At 34.6% G+C, this 15,329-nt stretch overlaps 1 protein-coding gene across 1 annotated transcript in view; it reads right to left on the reverse strand.

Moving 5' to 3' along the window:
• AUG3 (HAUS augmin-like complex subunit) overlaps positions 1–15,329 on the reverse strand; it is a 254,323-nt gene that overhangs the window by 172,567 nt on the left and 66,427 nt on the right. The window contains exon 4 of the mRNA XM_089826625.1: positions 9,851–10,046. Coding sequence (XP_089682751.1) covers positions 9,851–10,046 — 196 coding nt within the window. The remainder of the gene's footprint in view (positions 1–9,850; positions 10,047–15,329) is intronic.

A 15,329-nucleotide genomic window follows, 5' to 3' on the forward strand; every position in this document is an offset into this window, starting at 1 on the left:
AAAGGTTGGAAATCGAAGGATTTGAAGAACATGAACCTCCCACCTAAGGTAGCGCAAGATCTAAAAAGAACCTTATCAAACAAGAAAGTAACTTTCAATTTTTGCAAGGATAAATTGAAGTGGAATGGAAGCAAGAGTGGGGAAAACAACTCGGAGGACGGGTATATATCCCTTGGGTCTCTCCAAATGAGCACAAAGAACTCCCGCCCAACAAATATTATGTTGGAATAAAGCTTGTCTACCTAAGGTAAAATTTTCAAAGGGTTGGTTTTAAATAGGAAGGTCCTTACCTCTGAAAGATTTAAGAAAATGGGATTCCATGCCCCCAGTAAATGTCTTTTATGCGAAATTGAGGAAGGATCCATTGACCACATTGTTTTTGCAATTCCCTTATTCAAGTCAATATTGGAAATGGCTTTGTTCACATTTGGGGTGGGTATCAAAATTTCCAAGAGCTATAACGGATATACTTCATGCTTGGCCCCTCCTTCGAAAAGATAGTATTTATAGCTCTTTATGGATATCTACACATTCCATAGTCATATGGAAATTATGGAAGCAACGCAATCAAAGAATTTTTCAAGATAAGAAGATGAATCTAGAACAACTTCTAATTAAAGTTGAGACTTATGTCATTGAACCTACCAACAGTCGTGCTTTGAATAAATAAAAGGAGCCTATAATGTCTCTTTCGGATGAAAAAACAAAAGGCAAGTGCATAAGTCTAAAAAATTTCCCCAGTTTATAGAGGGGGGGAATTTCAATAACCAAACAAGAGATGTGCCAATGGAAACTACCCAAGGAGGGGTGGTTTCAACTCAATTTCGATGGAGCTTCAAGAGGGAATTCGGGAAGAGAAGGCATAGGTTGTAGTATCTATAACTCCGAAAGCATGGAGATAGCAAAGTTAGGAAGATATATAGGAATAGAAATGAATTGTTGGGCAAAATTAATGGCTTCAGTGAAGGACTAGAGCTGTGTAGAACTCTTGGTTGCAAGAACGTAGAGATCAAAAGAGAATCTACAATTAAAATAAATGCTATAAAAAAAGGATCCCTCACTAATTGGAGACTGGACTAAATTTTATCTAGAACCCTCTCACTATGTCAAACCTTTGACAAGATCGCAATCAATCATATATATCAGAAGGGTAATTAAAGAGCGGATGAATAAGCCAATATAGGCATAGAATAAGAAGTCAAAATTTCAATATAGGAACTCCATGTGAATTAGGGATGGTTTAGATTTTTAAAATCTCAACAATAGTTTTCACCTCATTATCTCGAGGAAGATTCAGGGGGCTTTCTTTAGCTTTTACCTATTGCCTACATCTCTCATCCCAAGCCAATATGATTGGATAGGCAATATTCATTGTGGAAGATGGTGTTGGAGCCTTAGAAAATGAGTTTGAGGTGAATTTGGAGGATCAAGAATTATCTACTTTGGACTCGATGGACATTAAGAATGACAAGCAATCTCTTCCTCCCCATTTTATGCCAGTAGAGTAACAAAGATTTTTTACTATTTTATTTTTATGTAACTAAGATGGCAAAACCCCCTTCCATGTAACAAACTGATAATTGCACTTCTTAAGACATGTTTTCTTAGCTGAGGAATGATTCCTTCGCTCTATTAGATGTATTTTCTGATGATTTGGATGTACTTTTTTTTTTTTTTTTTTCAAAAATGTTTGTCACTTCAAATTTCATTTCCATGTCATTTTTGTACACATGTTTCGTAACTTTTCAAAGCTTTATCCTTAACATAAGTGCAAGATGTAATGCTTAGATTATATATAGATCCTGATCGGACGCAGAAGAAGGGAAGGATGAGGAATGACCAAGAAAGGTGGTGGAAAAATGTAACTTGGGACTAAAAGCTGATTATTTGGATGTATCTATTTAGTTTATGATGTATCAAGGCTTAGGCCGTCTATATATATATATATAGCTACATTATCCTCCAACTAGGGCTGCCATCATCCCACAAGCATTCACTATGTCTTTTACTAGATATCAAACTATTGAAAAGGAAATCATAGTATTATGGTACTGAAATATTTATTATCTTAAGCAGTTGTACAGTTATACTCAATATTAGTTTTTCTTCAAAACTGTTGTACCTTGAAATGAGCTGGGTGATTTCATTAATTCATTTCATACTATTCAAATTGTTGGAACTTTTCTACATCAATAATACATTTTGAAGTGTTAAATATATATAACATTGTTATTCTAAAATTAACTCTGCCAATTAATTTATGTTTTACAAGGGTGATATAAATTAAAAATTAAATATTTTGCCAACCTTAATGATAATATTGAGTTGAGATTTGAATTTCTATTTGTTCTAGAAGACTTGAAGCCAAATCCCACTTCAAATCATTTTTTGATTTTGTATATGCAATGTAATGTTGTATAACTTGCCATCAACCAGCATAATATTTTAATATTATTCATATCCTTTCAATATATTCTATCACCATTCCAACATAGTGAATCTCTATGATCAAAAGATGTTTATGCTCATGCATTTTCAATCTGAAATTGTTAAAAAATCAGAAAATTCAGTGAAGGGTATTACAATCATTATAAACAAAACCATTATGAATCGTCACCAAGACAGAAACTAATGAACATCTCTGCAGAAAATGCAAACAATGAATCCAATCACAAAACTTCCACCAGCATAGAAGAATAGACAGGAAAATAAATACAATTGTAACTAAAAATAGTTATTACTAATATAAAGAAATAATAAACAAAATGATTGTGTTCATTAGATTCCTTATTTAAATATATGAATTATGTTTTGTAATCGCTGCATTCTAGTGCATAAGAAATATACTATATCCTGATCTATACCTACAATAAATAAGGTCATCCAATCAAAATATGTACATTTTAAAAAAATACTCAACTTAGAAAAAAAAATGTTTGGCCCTCATTTTACCCTCTTAGAACATCAAGGCCTGCTCTTCATGAATTTGCCCATTTAGTCCAAATTTCACGATTACAGTATGTAATGAAACCAAAAAGATTTGTAGGTGAAGTCAATAATTGGGCACCCAGTGAAGTGCAGCTATAATGCACAACAACCAACTTTTAACAATAGAATCATACTTCTCAAAAAAATGCAACAGAACACTTCATTGTTCAAATCTAGAATACATGCTGCCATTCAAGCAGATAATCCAGCAACAAGGACCCTTTCACCAAATCCCCATACCTACACATAATAAGACACTTTCATATCAAAGTTCAAACTTCCAAGTAGACACCTTTCTATAAGTCCACTATAATTTTACAACATTCTCTACTCTCTCCTCTTCATCTCATATATCTTGTCTGAGCCAGGTAGAAGATACTGTTAAAGTTTATGGATCCCTGATAGAGAGAATAGGTATATTGAATTTGTCTTTCCTGATATATTATAACTGAGTTCTGAGTAATAATTCTAATCAGATCTGTATAAGTATTCAAACTTGAGTTCTAATTATAAATTTGATTCTTACAAATCTCAGTAGCTCGTAATTATCATAAAATGTACTTGGCTGCCATGAGGTGGATCTTCTTCGGCTCACACATGAATTTACTTGAGGCATTGGTTGCATAACAGATATCAGGATGAGTGTTCACCAAGTACATCAGTGATCTGATAATTTGCCGATAGTGGGTGGAATTAGTGGGTTCTGATTCAAATCCTTCATTCATCAGTTTATGTAGATTTGTTTCCATGGGAGTGTCAATGATTGTGGACTTAGAAAAGATGCATTCTATATAACCTTATAACTATTCAGATTATTAGTATTGGTTCTCTTAGAAAGGAGGAAATAAAGTGACATCATGCTGTGACACTAAGATCATGGATATTAGCATGGTATGCCTTCTTGACAAAAGGAGAAGCTAAATGATCTGCAATGGTGAATCTTGACTCAGAGGGAGTAGACCATGCTTTATTGATTCCCGAGTAATAAAGAATTTGTAGCAAAGAATCATAAGTATCATCTTATAAGAAGGTTATATGTCAGAGAGAGTACCTAGAAGATCGAGTTGACTCCCCAGGATCTAGGTCATACAAACTCAAACTAAGTGTACCATGTCAAGATGGTGTATACTCATAAAGTACAAAAGCTTTCATTAAGGTTATGATGGAAAGATAAGTATCTATTGTACTTGAGTTCTTCTTTTACCTTATGTCTATAATATCTTTCAAAGTTTCATGTGTATTTTTTATCAGAAGAATATATGCCTTGATTTTTATTTTTTCTAAAGAATGTTCTTGTAGGAAAGAATTTTTGGATTCAACGGGAGTCTGACATCTCATCAAGGCAGCCTTGAATAAGGAGCTCGGAAGATTTGATATCCAGTAGGAGTCTAGAAAATCTAAAGTAATCACCCATCTGATGGGCCTACCTTTATAAACATCATGGTGTGGAAGCATTTCTCAGCAAACAGTCTTGCAGCATCAATTTGTAGTAATAGAAAACAATCCTCCAACACGAATTTGCAATGATAGCAAATGATCTTATGGTGTTTTAAATTTGTAGAGGACTACTGGCAAATCTTGAATAGATTCAAGATTGTGTTGTGAAAGAGACATTTCGATGTCTATGAATCACAACTTGGATAAAAAGAGAATTTAATTATTCTCTGGACTTTATCCTTAAGTACAGGAAATTAGAAAACAGGTATTCTTATCAAACCTCTTTGAGAGTGATCATCTCAGGAAAGATCCAGGCATGATTGAATTGTTTTGTATTCTTAAGATAATTTATATTAAAGTCAAGAATCTTCTGCAAATGTTTACACTCCTATAGATGATTCTATTTGGGCAAATTTCTAGAAGAGCAGACTTATAGATTTCGATGTGTCTTCTAATCTGCAATCTAGCCCTCCCTTATACCTAACTCAAGGAGCATGTGCATTGAATGGACATGTCCCTCTCTAGGTCGGCCTACTACAAAACATGATTGTTTCCTCAAGATTGGTGCCCATTCCAAGAGTCACTAATGGTTAGTAACTAACTAACAACACTAGTAAATAAGAAGGCTTATAAAAGCCACAAGGAAGATGTTGATCTGTCTAGAGGGGACAATATGTTCTAGTGACCAATACTTAAGGGAACTCATGCATCCAGATCAAACTGATCTGAAAATCAGAACACTTGTCAAAGTTACAAGGAATTAATAGGGAGTAGTTAAGGGTTTGCAATCCATCATCCCAAACTTAGTCAGAATGACAGTGTATTTTCCTTGATTTAGAAAGATGTAGTTCTTCTTTTGCCAAACTTCTAGACCTAGGAAATAATGAAGAAGCCCTAGATCTTTTATGTTGAATTCTGCTGTCAGTTCCTATTTGCATTTTTCTATAAGACGTTCTTCACCTGTTATTAGTAAATCATCAACATATAGTACAAGAATAATCATATCACCTTCAACTATTTTGTAATATATATTAGGATCAGCTTCATTTTTGGAATATCCTAATTTTGAGAGGTAGTTGTCTATCCTTTTGTACCATGCCCTAAGAGCTTGTTTAAGACCATACAGTGCTTTCTTCAGTTTACATACATAATAATTTTTGTCATGGTTGATAAATCCTTCAGGTTGTTTGATGTATACTTCTTCAATTTTACCATTTAGGAATGCAATTTTAACATACATTTTGTGTATTTTCCACCCTTTCGATGTTGCATTAGCTATGATGGTTTCGAAAAAAGTGTAATGGGTGACTGGAGCTGAAGTTTCTTGATAATCCATTCCTTCCTTTTGTGAGAATCCGCGAGCTACAAATCTGGCTTTGTATTTTTCAAGACTACCATCTGGTGCATGCTTAATTTTGAATAGCCATTTAGAAGAGACAATTGATTTATCTTTGGGTCTAGGTACAACATCCCACACATCATTTTTTAGTATGGATTGATATTCTTAAATCATTGCATCTTTCCAAGGTTGGCATGATAATGCCTTGTCGACATTTGTAGCCTTTGTTTTGATGAGTTCAGAGAGTAGTGCTACATAGCATGAATGGTTCCTTGTTCTCTTGTTCTCTGACTACTTTATCAGGTTCTATATGATTTTCTTCTATCATTTTCTTGCACAAAGTGGTCTCTTTTTGTTGTTAGGGTTTTCAATATTTTCAATATTGGAACTTTAACGTGCAAGACTTCTAGTATCAATCTCCCTCTCATTCTCTATTGCAGGATTCTCTTCTAATTCAGTAGTTGGTTCTATGTATGATTCATCAATGTTCTTGTAGAGGTTAAAAGCAATGTCTTCTTCAAATTTTACATCTCTGCTGATTTCAATAGATCTTTGTCTAGGGACATAGATCATGTAAAATTTGGATGATTCACTGTATCCAATAAATATGCCCTTCTTTCCTAATGGTTCTAGTTTAGTTCTCTTTTCTTTAGGGATGTGAATATATACAGAGCACCCAAATATTCTTAGATGACTTAAGTCTGGTTTGTTTCCAATAAATACTTCTTCAGGATTTGTATTTTCCAATATTGAGTGAGGACATCTATTTTGGATGTAAACTGCAGCATTAGAAGCTTCAACCCAAAAAGAGGTCTGAAGGTTTTGATCATGCATCATAACTCTAGAAGATTCAATAATAGATTTGTTTTTCCTTTCTACAACTCCATTGTGTTGAGGATTATATGGTACAAAAAACTCCCTCTTAATCCTAGCAAAGATACAAAAATCTTTAAAAAATTCTAAGATGTATTCAACCCCATTGTCTGATCTTAATATTTTGGTTTTCTTTTCAGTTTGGTTTTCAACTAATGCTGTAAATTCTTTGAATTTGGATAACACTTCAGTTGATTCTTTAAGTTTAAGGAAGTAGGTCCAAGTTTTCCTTGAAAAGTTATCTATAAAGATCACATAAAATAGACATCCACTTAGGGAAGGCACTGATATAGGACCACATAAGTCGATATGAATGAGTTCAAGTACAGATTTGGATTTGTGTTCACTTTTGGGAAAGGACCCTTTTGTACTTTTACCTAAGGCACATCCTTTGCACATGCCGGAATGGTCAAGTTTTAAACTAGGTAATCCTGTTACTATTTTTCCGAAGGATGACAATGCACGAAAATGAAGATGGCCTAGTCCTCTATGCCAGATTTCATTAGTGTTTGAGATTTCATGATTTAGAGCTAGATTTGGATGGTTACACAATTTGTACAAACTTCCATCTCTAAATCCGCTGGACATAGCATTCTTAATGTTGTAGTTCTTTGGCCACAACAGTACTTTATCTTCTTGGAATGTGATTCGATATCCTTGGTCTGCGAGGCCAGAGATAGAGACCAAATTTCTTTTTATGCCAAGTACAAACAAAACATTCTTTAGTTGAAGAGTGATATCTATGTTCAGTTGAATTGAACATGACCCAACACCTTTTACCGAATGTGTAAATTATCCCCAATAGTCACTTCTTCAGAGGAGTATCCTTCAAAGCTTTTGAATTTATCTCTAAAGACTATGATATCACAAGATGCTTCATTGTCTATTATCCATGTATTTTTGTTGGAGTTTAGTTCACTTGAGAGTGCTAAGTAGAATGCAAATTTTTCATCCTTTCCATCTTTGATTTTGCTAATGTTGCTTGAAATTTCTTCAGTTCCGGACAAAAGTTATGAGTATGGCCAAATTTGTCACATTTGAAGCATTGTACTTTTGACCAATCTCTTTTCTTGTATGTTTTGTTGAATTCCTTTCTTTTCCATTTGAATTTTCCTTCCTTTCCTTTATTGTCGGTATTGACTTGGAGGGCTTGAATATCTCCCTCTTGATTTAAACTGATTCCTCTTGAAATTAATCTTGGCTCTTCTTGTGTACATTTGTTTTTAAGTTACTCAAATTTAGGAAGTTCAGGTCCAAAGCTTAGTCCACGAATAAAAGTTTCCCATGATAAAGGTAGTCCTTTTAGTGCTAAAATATAAAGTTCTTTGTCATCTACTTGATTTCCAATAGTCACAAGTTGATCTTTTAATTCTGAGATTCTTAAGAAATAAGATGTAATAGACTCTCCATTGTTCATTTTGATGTATAGTAATTGTTGCTTCAGTGTCAACAATCTACTGCTATTATTAATTTTGAATATATTTTTAATAATTGTGAACATCTCATAAGCTGTTTTTAGGCTTGATATTGAATGGAGAATGTGATATTTAACTGAATCCATAATGATTGTCATAGCCTTGTTATTATGTCTTTTCCAAGTTGTTTTGTCCAGATCATTCTCTGGCATGGACTTATCTTCCTCTATGTGTCCTTCTAATTCCATTTCTCGAAGAATGATCATTACTCGTATTTTCCATGATACAAAGTTGGAGGCCCCGTCAAGTCTGTCTTCTAGTCTTATGTGATTCACCATAGTTTTAGATTGAAGATAGTTTAATAGATTTAATAGATTTAAGTCTATATGGGACTGACTGAAATTCTCTATCAGTATGTCTCTGATACCATGTTAAAGTTTATGGATCCCTGATAGAGAGAATAGGTATATTGAATTTGTCTTTCCTGATATATCATAACTGAGTTCTGAGTACTAATTCTAGTCAGATCTGTATAAGTATTCAACCTTGAGTTCTGATTATAGATTTGATTCTTATAGATCTCAGTATAACTGAACCTTGTCAGTTGATTACCTTTGAACTGTTTGTGTACAGTAAACTGATGTACCTATGAATGCAGATATATTCTAATAACATAAACAAGACTGTAGACTTCACTGGAGAATACTATAAATATAAGAATGCAGATTGTCGCTGGATATACTATATTTCCACTTGTATTGATATATATCTCAGCAGCAAGTCTGCTTATATTTATACGAGTCTATGTCCCTGTAGGGACATGACTACGTGGCCAATGGCCACCTAGGGTCATGTCCCTACGTCAACTAAATAATCTCCAAACTATCATTTGTTTATATGGAATATACATCATGCTCGATACATACGGTTTTGATATTATTTAAGAGATTAATATATTATATCATTTATATGTGCGTGTGTGTGTGTGTGTATAAACTGCTGAAGTACACTTAACTGATAACTCTTATATATATATATAAGAGAAACACAAAATCATATACTTAGTGTACTTCACTTCTACTGAAGCTACACTCTAACAGATATTTGGTACTTCTTCTCTACCACACTCCCCGTAACTTCTCAAACAAAAACCTCAAGCTTTATAGGTGCCATTTGCGAAAATAGGTAAAACACCAGCCATGACAACTACCACATCACTAATTGACATGTTTAGAAACAAGAGAAGTTACTAAGACCTAACGAATAGAACATAATTTGCAAAGAGTAGAAATGTAATTGCAGATAACCAAGATTCAAAGATAGCTAGTATTTTAACACTATAACTTCACAAATCACCAACAGAGGTACTGTCAAGGCTACAAGGCACTCATTATGGCCCAGACTGTATTTTTTTAAGTAAACTTTCAAAATTTGAAGGCAGTAATCATTTCCCTTTCAGTCAGCAAGAGCCTAAAATTAGTCAAGGACAGACCATAGAATGATAAATTAGGAGTAATACTATTTACTGTGCTCACTAGCAACATGCCGCACAATCTGCATTACAAGAAACCAAAAAGAAACATAAAATATGAAAAGTTCACAGAATCTAAAAAACAAAGTTATCTGATTTCCAGAAATGTTCATAACACATTTACCTTCTAGGAATCTAATATTGTGTCAATAAATAGGACTATATACATAAGAAGCAGTCAAGGTTTTAAGAAACAGGATTTTCCTATTCAACAAAACCCATCCAAGACAGATTACTTATATTACAAAGCATCTATCTACTTCATACCTCCATATTCCTGCTAGCAAGTTTTTCATCTACAAATAGTAGTTGTCCATTTGTTGAAGATGTTGCTGCCACCCTCGCCCGTCTTCCTTGAATCAAAGCTGAGGCTTGACCACTGAGCAAATCAAACTGATTCTGCAAACGCCTCAATCGTTTTTGCAATTCTAAAGCTTCAGCCCTATATGCTGCTGTTGCTTCCCTGCCATGCACGAAAAACAAGACAATAATTAATATGTATTAAGATGGCAACACACATAAGTACAAAAAATGCTCCCAGTTATGATAGAATTGTGAAAAATAATTTAAATTTCAAATTCCTACGTCTTTGTCAAAGAGCCACTGCAAAAATGGTGATCAATTTTCATGCAAACTAGTTCATTCAGAGTGGTAAAATATGATTGCATCCACATTAGATAAACTACCTACACTTTCTGAAATCTATGCTACATCAATAATCTTGACTTTCTTGGAGAAACATTTGCTTCAGTTTCTAAAATATAAGACTCAAACAATAAGTGATAGTTATCTTGATTGCATTGCTAAAATACACAGCCCACACAAATGATATGTGCATGAGAAACCAAATTTATGAAATTGTTTATAGAAATGATTTAAGGAAACATATACCATCGGAATCAATGGTTGAGAACAGTCCAGGAATAATTTCATTTTTAGTTCAAGTATCATAGCTAGAATTGAAAGTAATAAAGGAATCCTTGTATTGAACAATTCCATTATCATGCCAAGAGGAATTTTAGTTTTTGACTCAAGGATCAAAACAAATCTATGCTGGAAAACAATTAAGGACTAATTGGCTCAAGTATTGCTAGCTTTTCCTTCCATGGTTGAAAACAATCATGGGCGAATTTCATCTTTAGTTCAAGCAATAAAAACAATAACAGAAAGCAAACAAGGAAATTTGATTGAGAAAATCCATTATCATGCCATAAGAAGACTTAGTCTTAAGTTCAAAGGATCAAAACATATCTATGTTTGAAAATTAAAGACGACTACATTTTTGTTCAAATATCACACCTATTCCTTCCCTATCCTGAATACATATAAAAAAAAGGTGAAGAAAGGAAAATAGCATATTTTTCCAACTATCAAGGATTCAAGATAGTACTATGATGATCCCATGAATTATCCTCTCCAGAAAGCACTAAAGAAAAACACTTATCACTAACTGATTTCAATTTAAAAGGATAAAATATTACAAGCTGGCAACCCATAAATAAGTCCATGAAATAGGCGATACAATCAGTAAAGAAATGATTCGGTCCATTGATATGAATCACATTTGTCTGACTAGCAGAGAGTTTAAGCAGTCTGGTATAGTTTAATCAAACAGATACTAGGGAAACCAGAATTTCAGGGTACGAACAGCATTTAACAAAAAGATTGGGAATTTGCACAAAATAACATATAAGGATCTGAGCTACTGACCAGTTAATGGGCTATCAAGCATTGACCCTTCTTGACAAAGATGAGATAAGGTGGATTGGGAAAATTCTGAAGAAGGCTGTGTAAAAATAAACTTTGATGGAGCCTCCAACGGAAACCCAGGGCCATCGGATGCACAATGTGTGGCAAGAGACCCTTCTCGTAACATTCTAGCCATTGAATCCAAAAGGTTGCAGGATGGCACTAATAATGAAGCAGAGGCTCAAGCAACACTTATGGCAGTTAAAACGGAAAAAAAGATACAGGTGGAACAGTTACTTGGAAGGAGATTCACAGATAATAGCGAACACAATTGCTAGTGGAAGATCCCATGTCTGAAAATTTGGCAAAATTAATTCAATCATACTGAAGAAATTGACAAGTTTTTGTAACTTCAAAATTTCACACTTTTATAAGGAAGATACAACATGGCTGATTCTCCATTCAAAGAGGAAGTTGACATAACCCCATAGTTTTGATGAGGTGGTAATGACTCAGCAGCTTGCCATGGCAGCGGATGTGAGCCCCCTTCAATAATGAGGTGGTGTTGACTATGCACCTTACAAGCTACTTCCACGGTGACATGTAATGGGGACTTGACCGAAGGGTGTTGTGAGGATGATGCAATTGAATATTGTCAAGGTGGTGTATATGTCACCCGAAGATGATGGCCAAGGGTACGAGAGGACATGCATAGTACAATGAGTAGTTGTTCACTCTACTCGAGATGCTTTGTAGAAAAGGTTGTAAAAGAAAGTTGTCTTCTCAATTATTTTTGTGGTGGTGTTTGGAAATCGCTCTCTCACTTGACTTGATGTAAATTTCTCTTGACAAATGGAAGCCAACTTCAATCTCAGGGAAACCAAACAACAAACAGCCTTTTGGGGAAAAATTTTCATTGAATGGTTGAAAAATGTATTCAACAGAGATGATTCTTTCTTTCTCATCATGTTGTGGGGATTGTTGGGCATTGATTTTCTAAGTGCCAATTACAAATTTTGCACATACAAACATATCGTCGATGTTTTGTGTGTGGCAATTAGAGTTTGGTGGCATTGATGAATTGAAGAGAGTGGTTACCAACTGTGTAAAAGAGGAGTGGAGGCAAGGTTTTGATGCCCTCCTTTCATACGTAGGACTGAGAAGAGGTTTCAATACCAAAAGAGGAGATTAGGTGCAGGCCCCTAAGTACCCTCTACACTAATATCCCTTTCTTCTTTGCCAGGCTGGTGGTAAAGAGAAGTGAGGAAGTTTGATGCTCAAAAGATGTGGATGGTGATATTTAATTGCACCATTGACTAGGAAAAGATCATACAATCAAGGCAAAACACAAATGACTTTGACACCAATCAGCTCAAATTCAACTTGGTTGATTATTGGAGGTGGTTGGTCCTCGGAAAAGTAGATAAATAGGGTGGTGGTAATGGAGGCCAAACTATTGGCCAAGAGGTTCGAAAAAGCGCTAAAGGTGAAGGACAGTGAAATACCACAAGTGGTGGACAAGGTAGCAAGAACAGAGCTAAGGAATGCACGATAAATGGTGGAGGATGTGGTGGAAACAAAGTACGACACCAAAGAAATAACAAGGGTAGAAATGGACAAAGATGTGGTGGATTATTAATAGTTGTCCAATTTGATGTATACATAAACATTCCTCAAGTGTAACTGCCCCACATTTCTATCATGATGAATTTTGCTTCAAAACTGTAATTTTTGTTTTCGAATGCCTAAGTTTCAATAGGGTTTGAACTTTGAAATTTGCTTATGAATAGGGCTGTAGTTGGATAGGGGGAAAATAACCAAATCTTGTAAATCTTGAATTGTTCATTATCAACTTTTAGATTTTGCTACGATGGGAAAGCATGGATTATAGCATTTTTCAGAAGTTGCAAAATGTTATTGCAGGTTTACTGGAGACTAGGATGCTTGATTTTTACAGGCTGTTGATACTATATTCAATCATATTATAATATTAATAAAATATACAATTTACCAAGACTATTCGCAAGTATGCAAGCAGTCCAGGTCACCAAGTCGAGTAGACCTTGTCAGGTTTTTGTGACTTGGCCTGGATTGTGGAATATGACATATAATTTCATATATATATAATTAATAAAAAGTATATAATTTGAAGGGTTTTTTTCATTTTGTCAAGTCATTGTCTACTTGTACCCGAGTCACAAGTTGAATCAGCCTTGCCGACTCTAAGTCTAAGAAATATGGCTACAAATCACAAAAGAGATAACTAGTATAATATAAATGATAACACTTTTCATATAACTTACTTGTTTTGAATCTAGTAAAGAAATACCATCCGAGTTATACAACTTATATTCAAGTTTTCAATGAATAGCAAACATAACTACCCTGAAAACTATATGTTCTCATGATTAAGACAAATCACCAAGATTTTTTGTTACATGATCTAATTAGGAGACATTTTTTCACATGGCTCGTTACATGTATTGCCCCATGCACAAGACCAATTTTGGATTTCTTTAGATATGCTGACCAAAATAAAGTGAACCCAGATCATGAGCTTAACAGAGAGATGTGTACGCGTCATCAGAAAGCTACAACTCCTGTGCGAGTCTTACTTTTCTCCACAATTGGAGTATGATTGTGACTAACAAGACTGGAATATTCATCATCAATTCAATTTATTAGCCGGGTGGAGACCACTCACATGGGAGGGAATGTATTTGATCATGGTGAATTAACTCCTATCCCATCACCAGTATCTAGTTCATCATCTGCCAGCAAAGGTAGTCACTAAAGGGACTAAAGGGGAATCTTTATACAAGGCCCTCACTGTCAACAATTGATATCTGACATAGTACCTTTAACCAATACTACTTGGTATCCCCAGTTTTCCAATCCCTTTTATCTACTAAACTACCATAAATAAGCCTATGCAGAAGCATTGCCAGCATCAGGTTTTCAAGTCGTAGACTCTTTATAAGGTCTAAGTATTTAGAGCTATGCCATTCTGTGTATGCTCTTTGCATAAGTGCATCGTGCGATCTTCCCTACAAAACAAAAACAGAGTGGAATAGGATATAAGTCTGAACTATTGTAAGCTTATTTTTTATTATAGTAAGAAGTCATAAACATTCAGCCAATAGGCTCCATCGTTGTTTTTTGTATTCCCATCAAGTATCAAGTTTTCAAAGTTTATCAAGTTTTCAAGTTTGGTATCAGAGCAGGTCAAAGGTCTAGGTCCTCTTGAGTACACAGATCTATCCATGTCTAGTCACAAGTTTGAGATATTTGCTAAGTGCGAAGAATATTTCTCTGTAGTGTTACACTTTGGTGTTGGGATTGAGATTATTTTATCATTTTATCATTATCTCTTACAGCCTTGAATTGTTACATTTAGTATTTTCTCCCATAAAACCCCTGTAAGTGTCTTAGCTCATCTCATATCTCACTTGTAAATGAAAAGGGTTGAGTTCCAACGGTCGCTAAGAGAATCAATGAAGCTTGTATGGAAGGCTTATACAAGGATCCTCCTGTACAACCAGATGCTGTAGATCTGGTCATAGATGAAGATAATCCAGATATTCAAACAGAGGAAAAGACTCTGGCTAGACAAGTAAGTACCTACGTACCTGCTCAGCTGAAGCCTGATGATGTATATAAAAAGAGTGCCTATAAGCACAGTCCATTGAAGATTTTTTTGTCCAAATCCACTTTCAAGCATTTTGCTGTTCCTTGAATGAAGGTTGTAGACTCGCATTAGAATATGATCCTAGACAGTCTTTTCAAACCAAAATGCTACCCATATTCCCTCCTGAAGAGATAAAATATATTCGAAGTCATAGGGATGAAAATTTTGTTCATTTTGGTGCTATACAAGTAACTATTGGGTCGTTAATAACAGAAAATATAAGACTTGTGTGTTATCTAGCCCTTTGTGATAGACATCAACTACAGCCATGCTTTTCAGTTGTCAAGCTTATCTAAAATTTCAAAAACAATTGTGTCTTTCACATATTATCCAAATCTTACAGTTGCTGCAAGAGATAAGCCTAGCACT

This window comes from Cupressus sempervirens, chromosome 4 (assembly GCF_028749045.1).
Source record: "Cupressus sempervirens isolate cs-2001-9-10 chromosome 4, ASM2874904v1, whole genome shotgun sequence".
NCBI classification, from domain to species: Eukaryota; Viridiplantae; Streptophyta; class Pinopsida; order Cupressales; family Cupressaceae; genus Cupressus; species Cupressus sempervirens.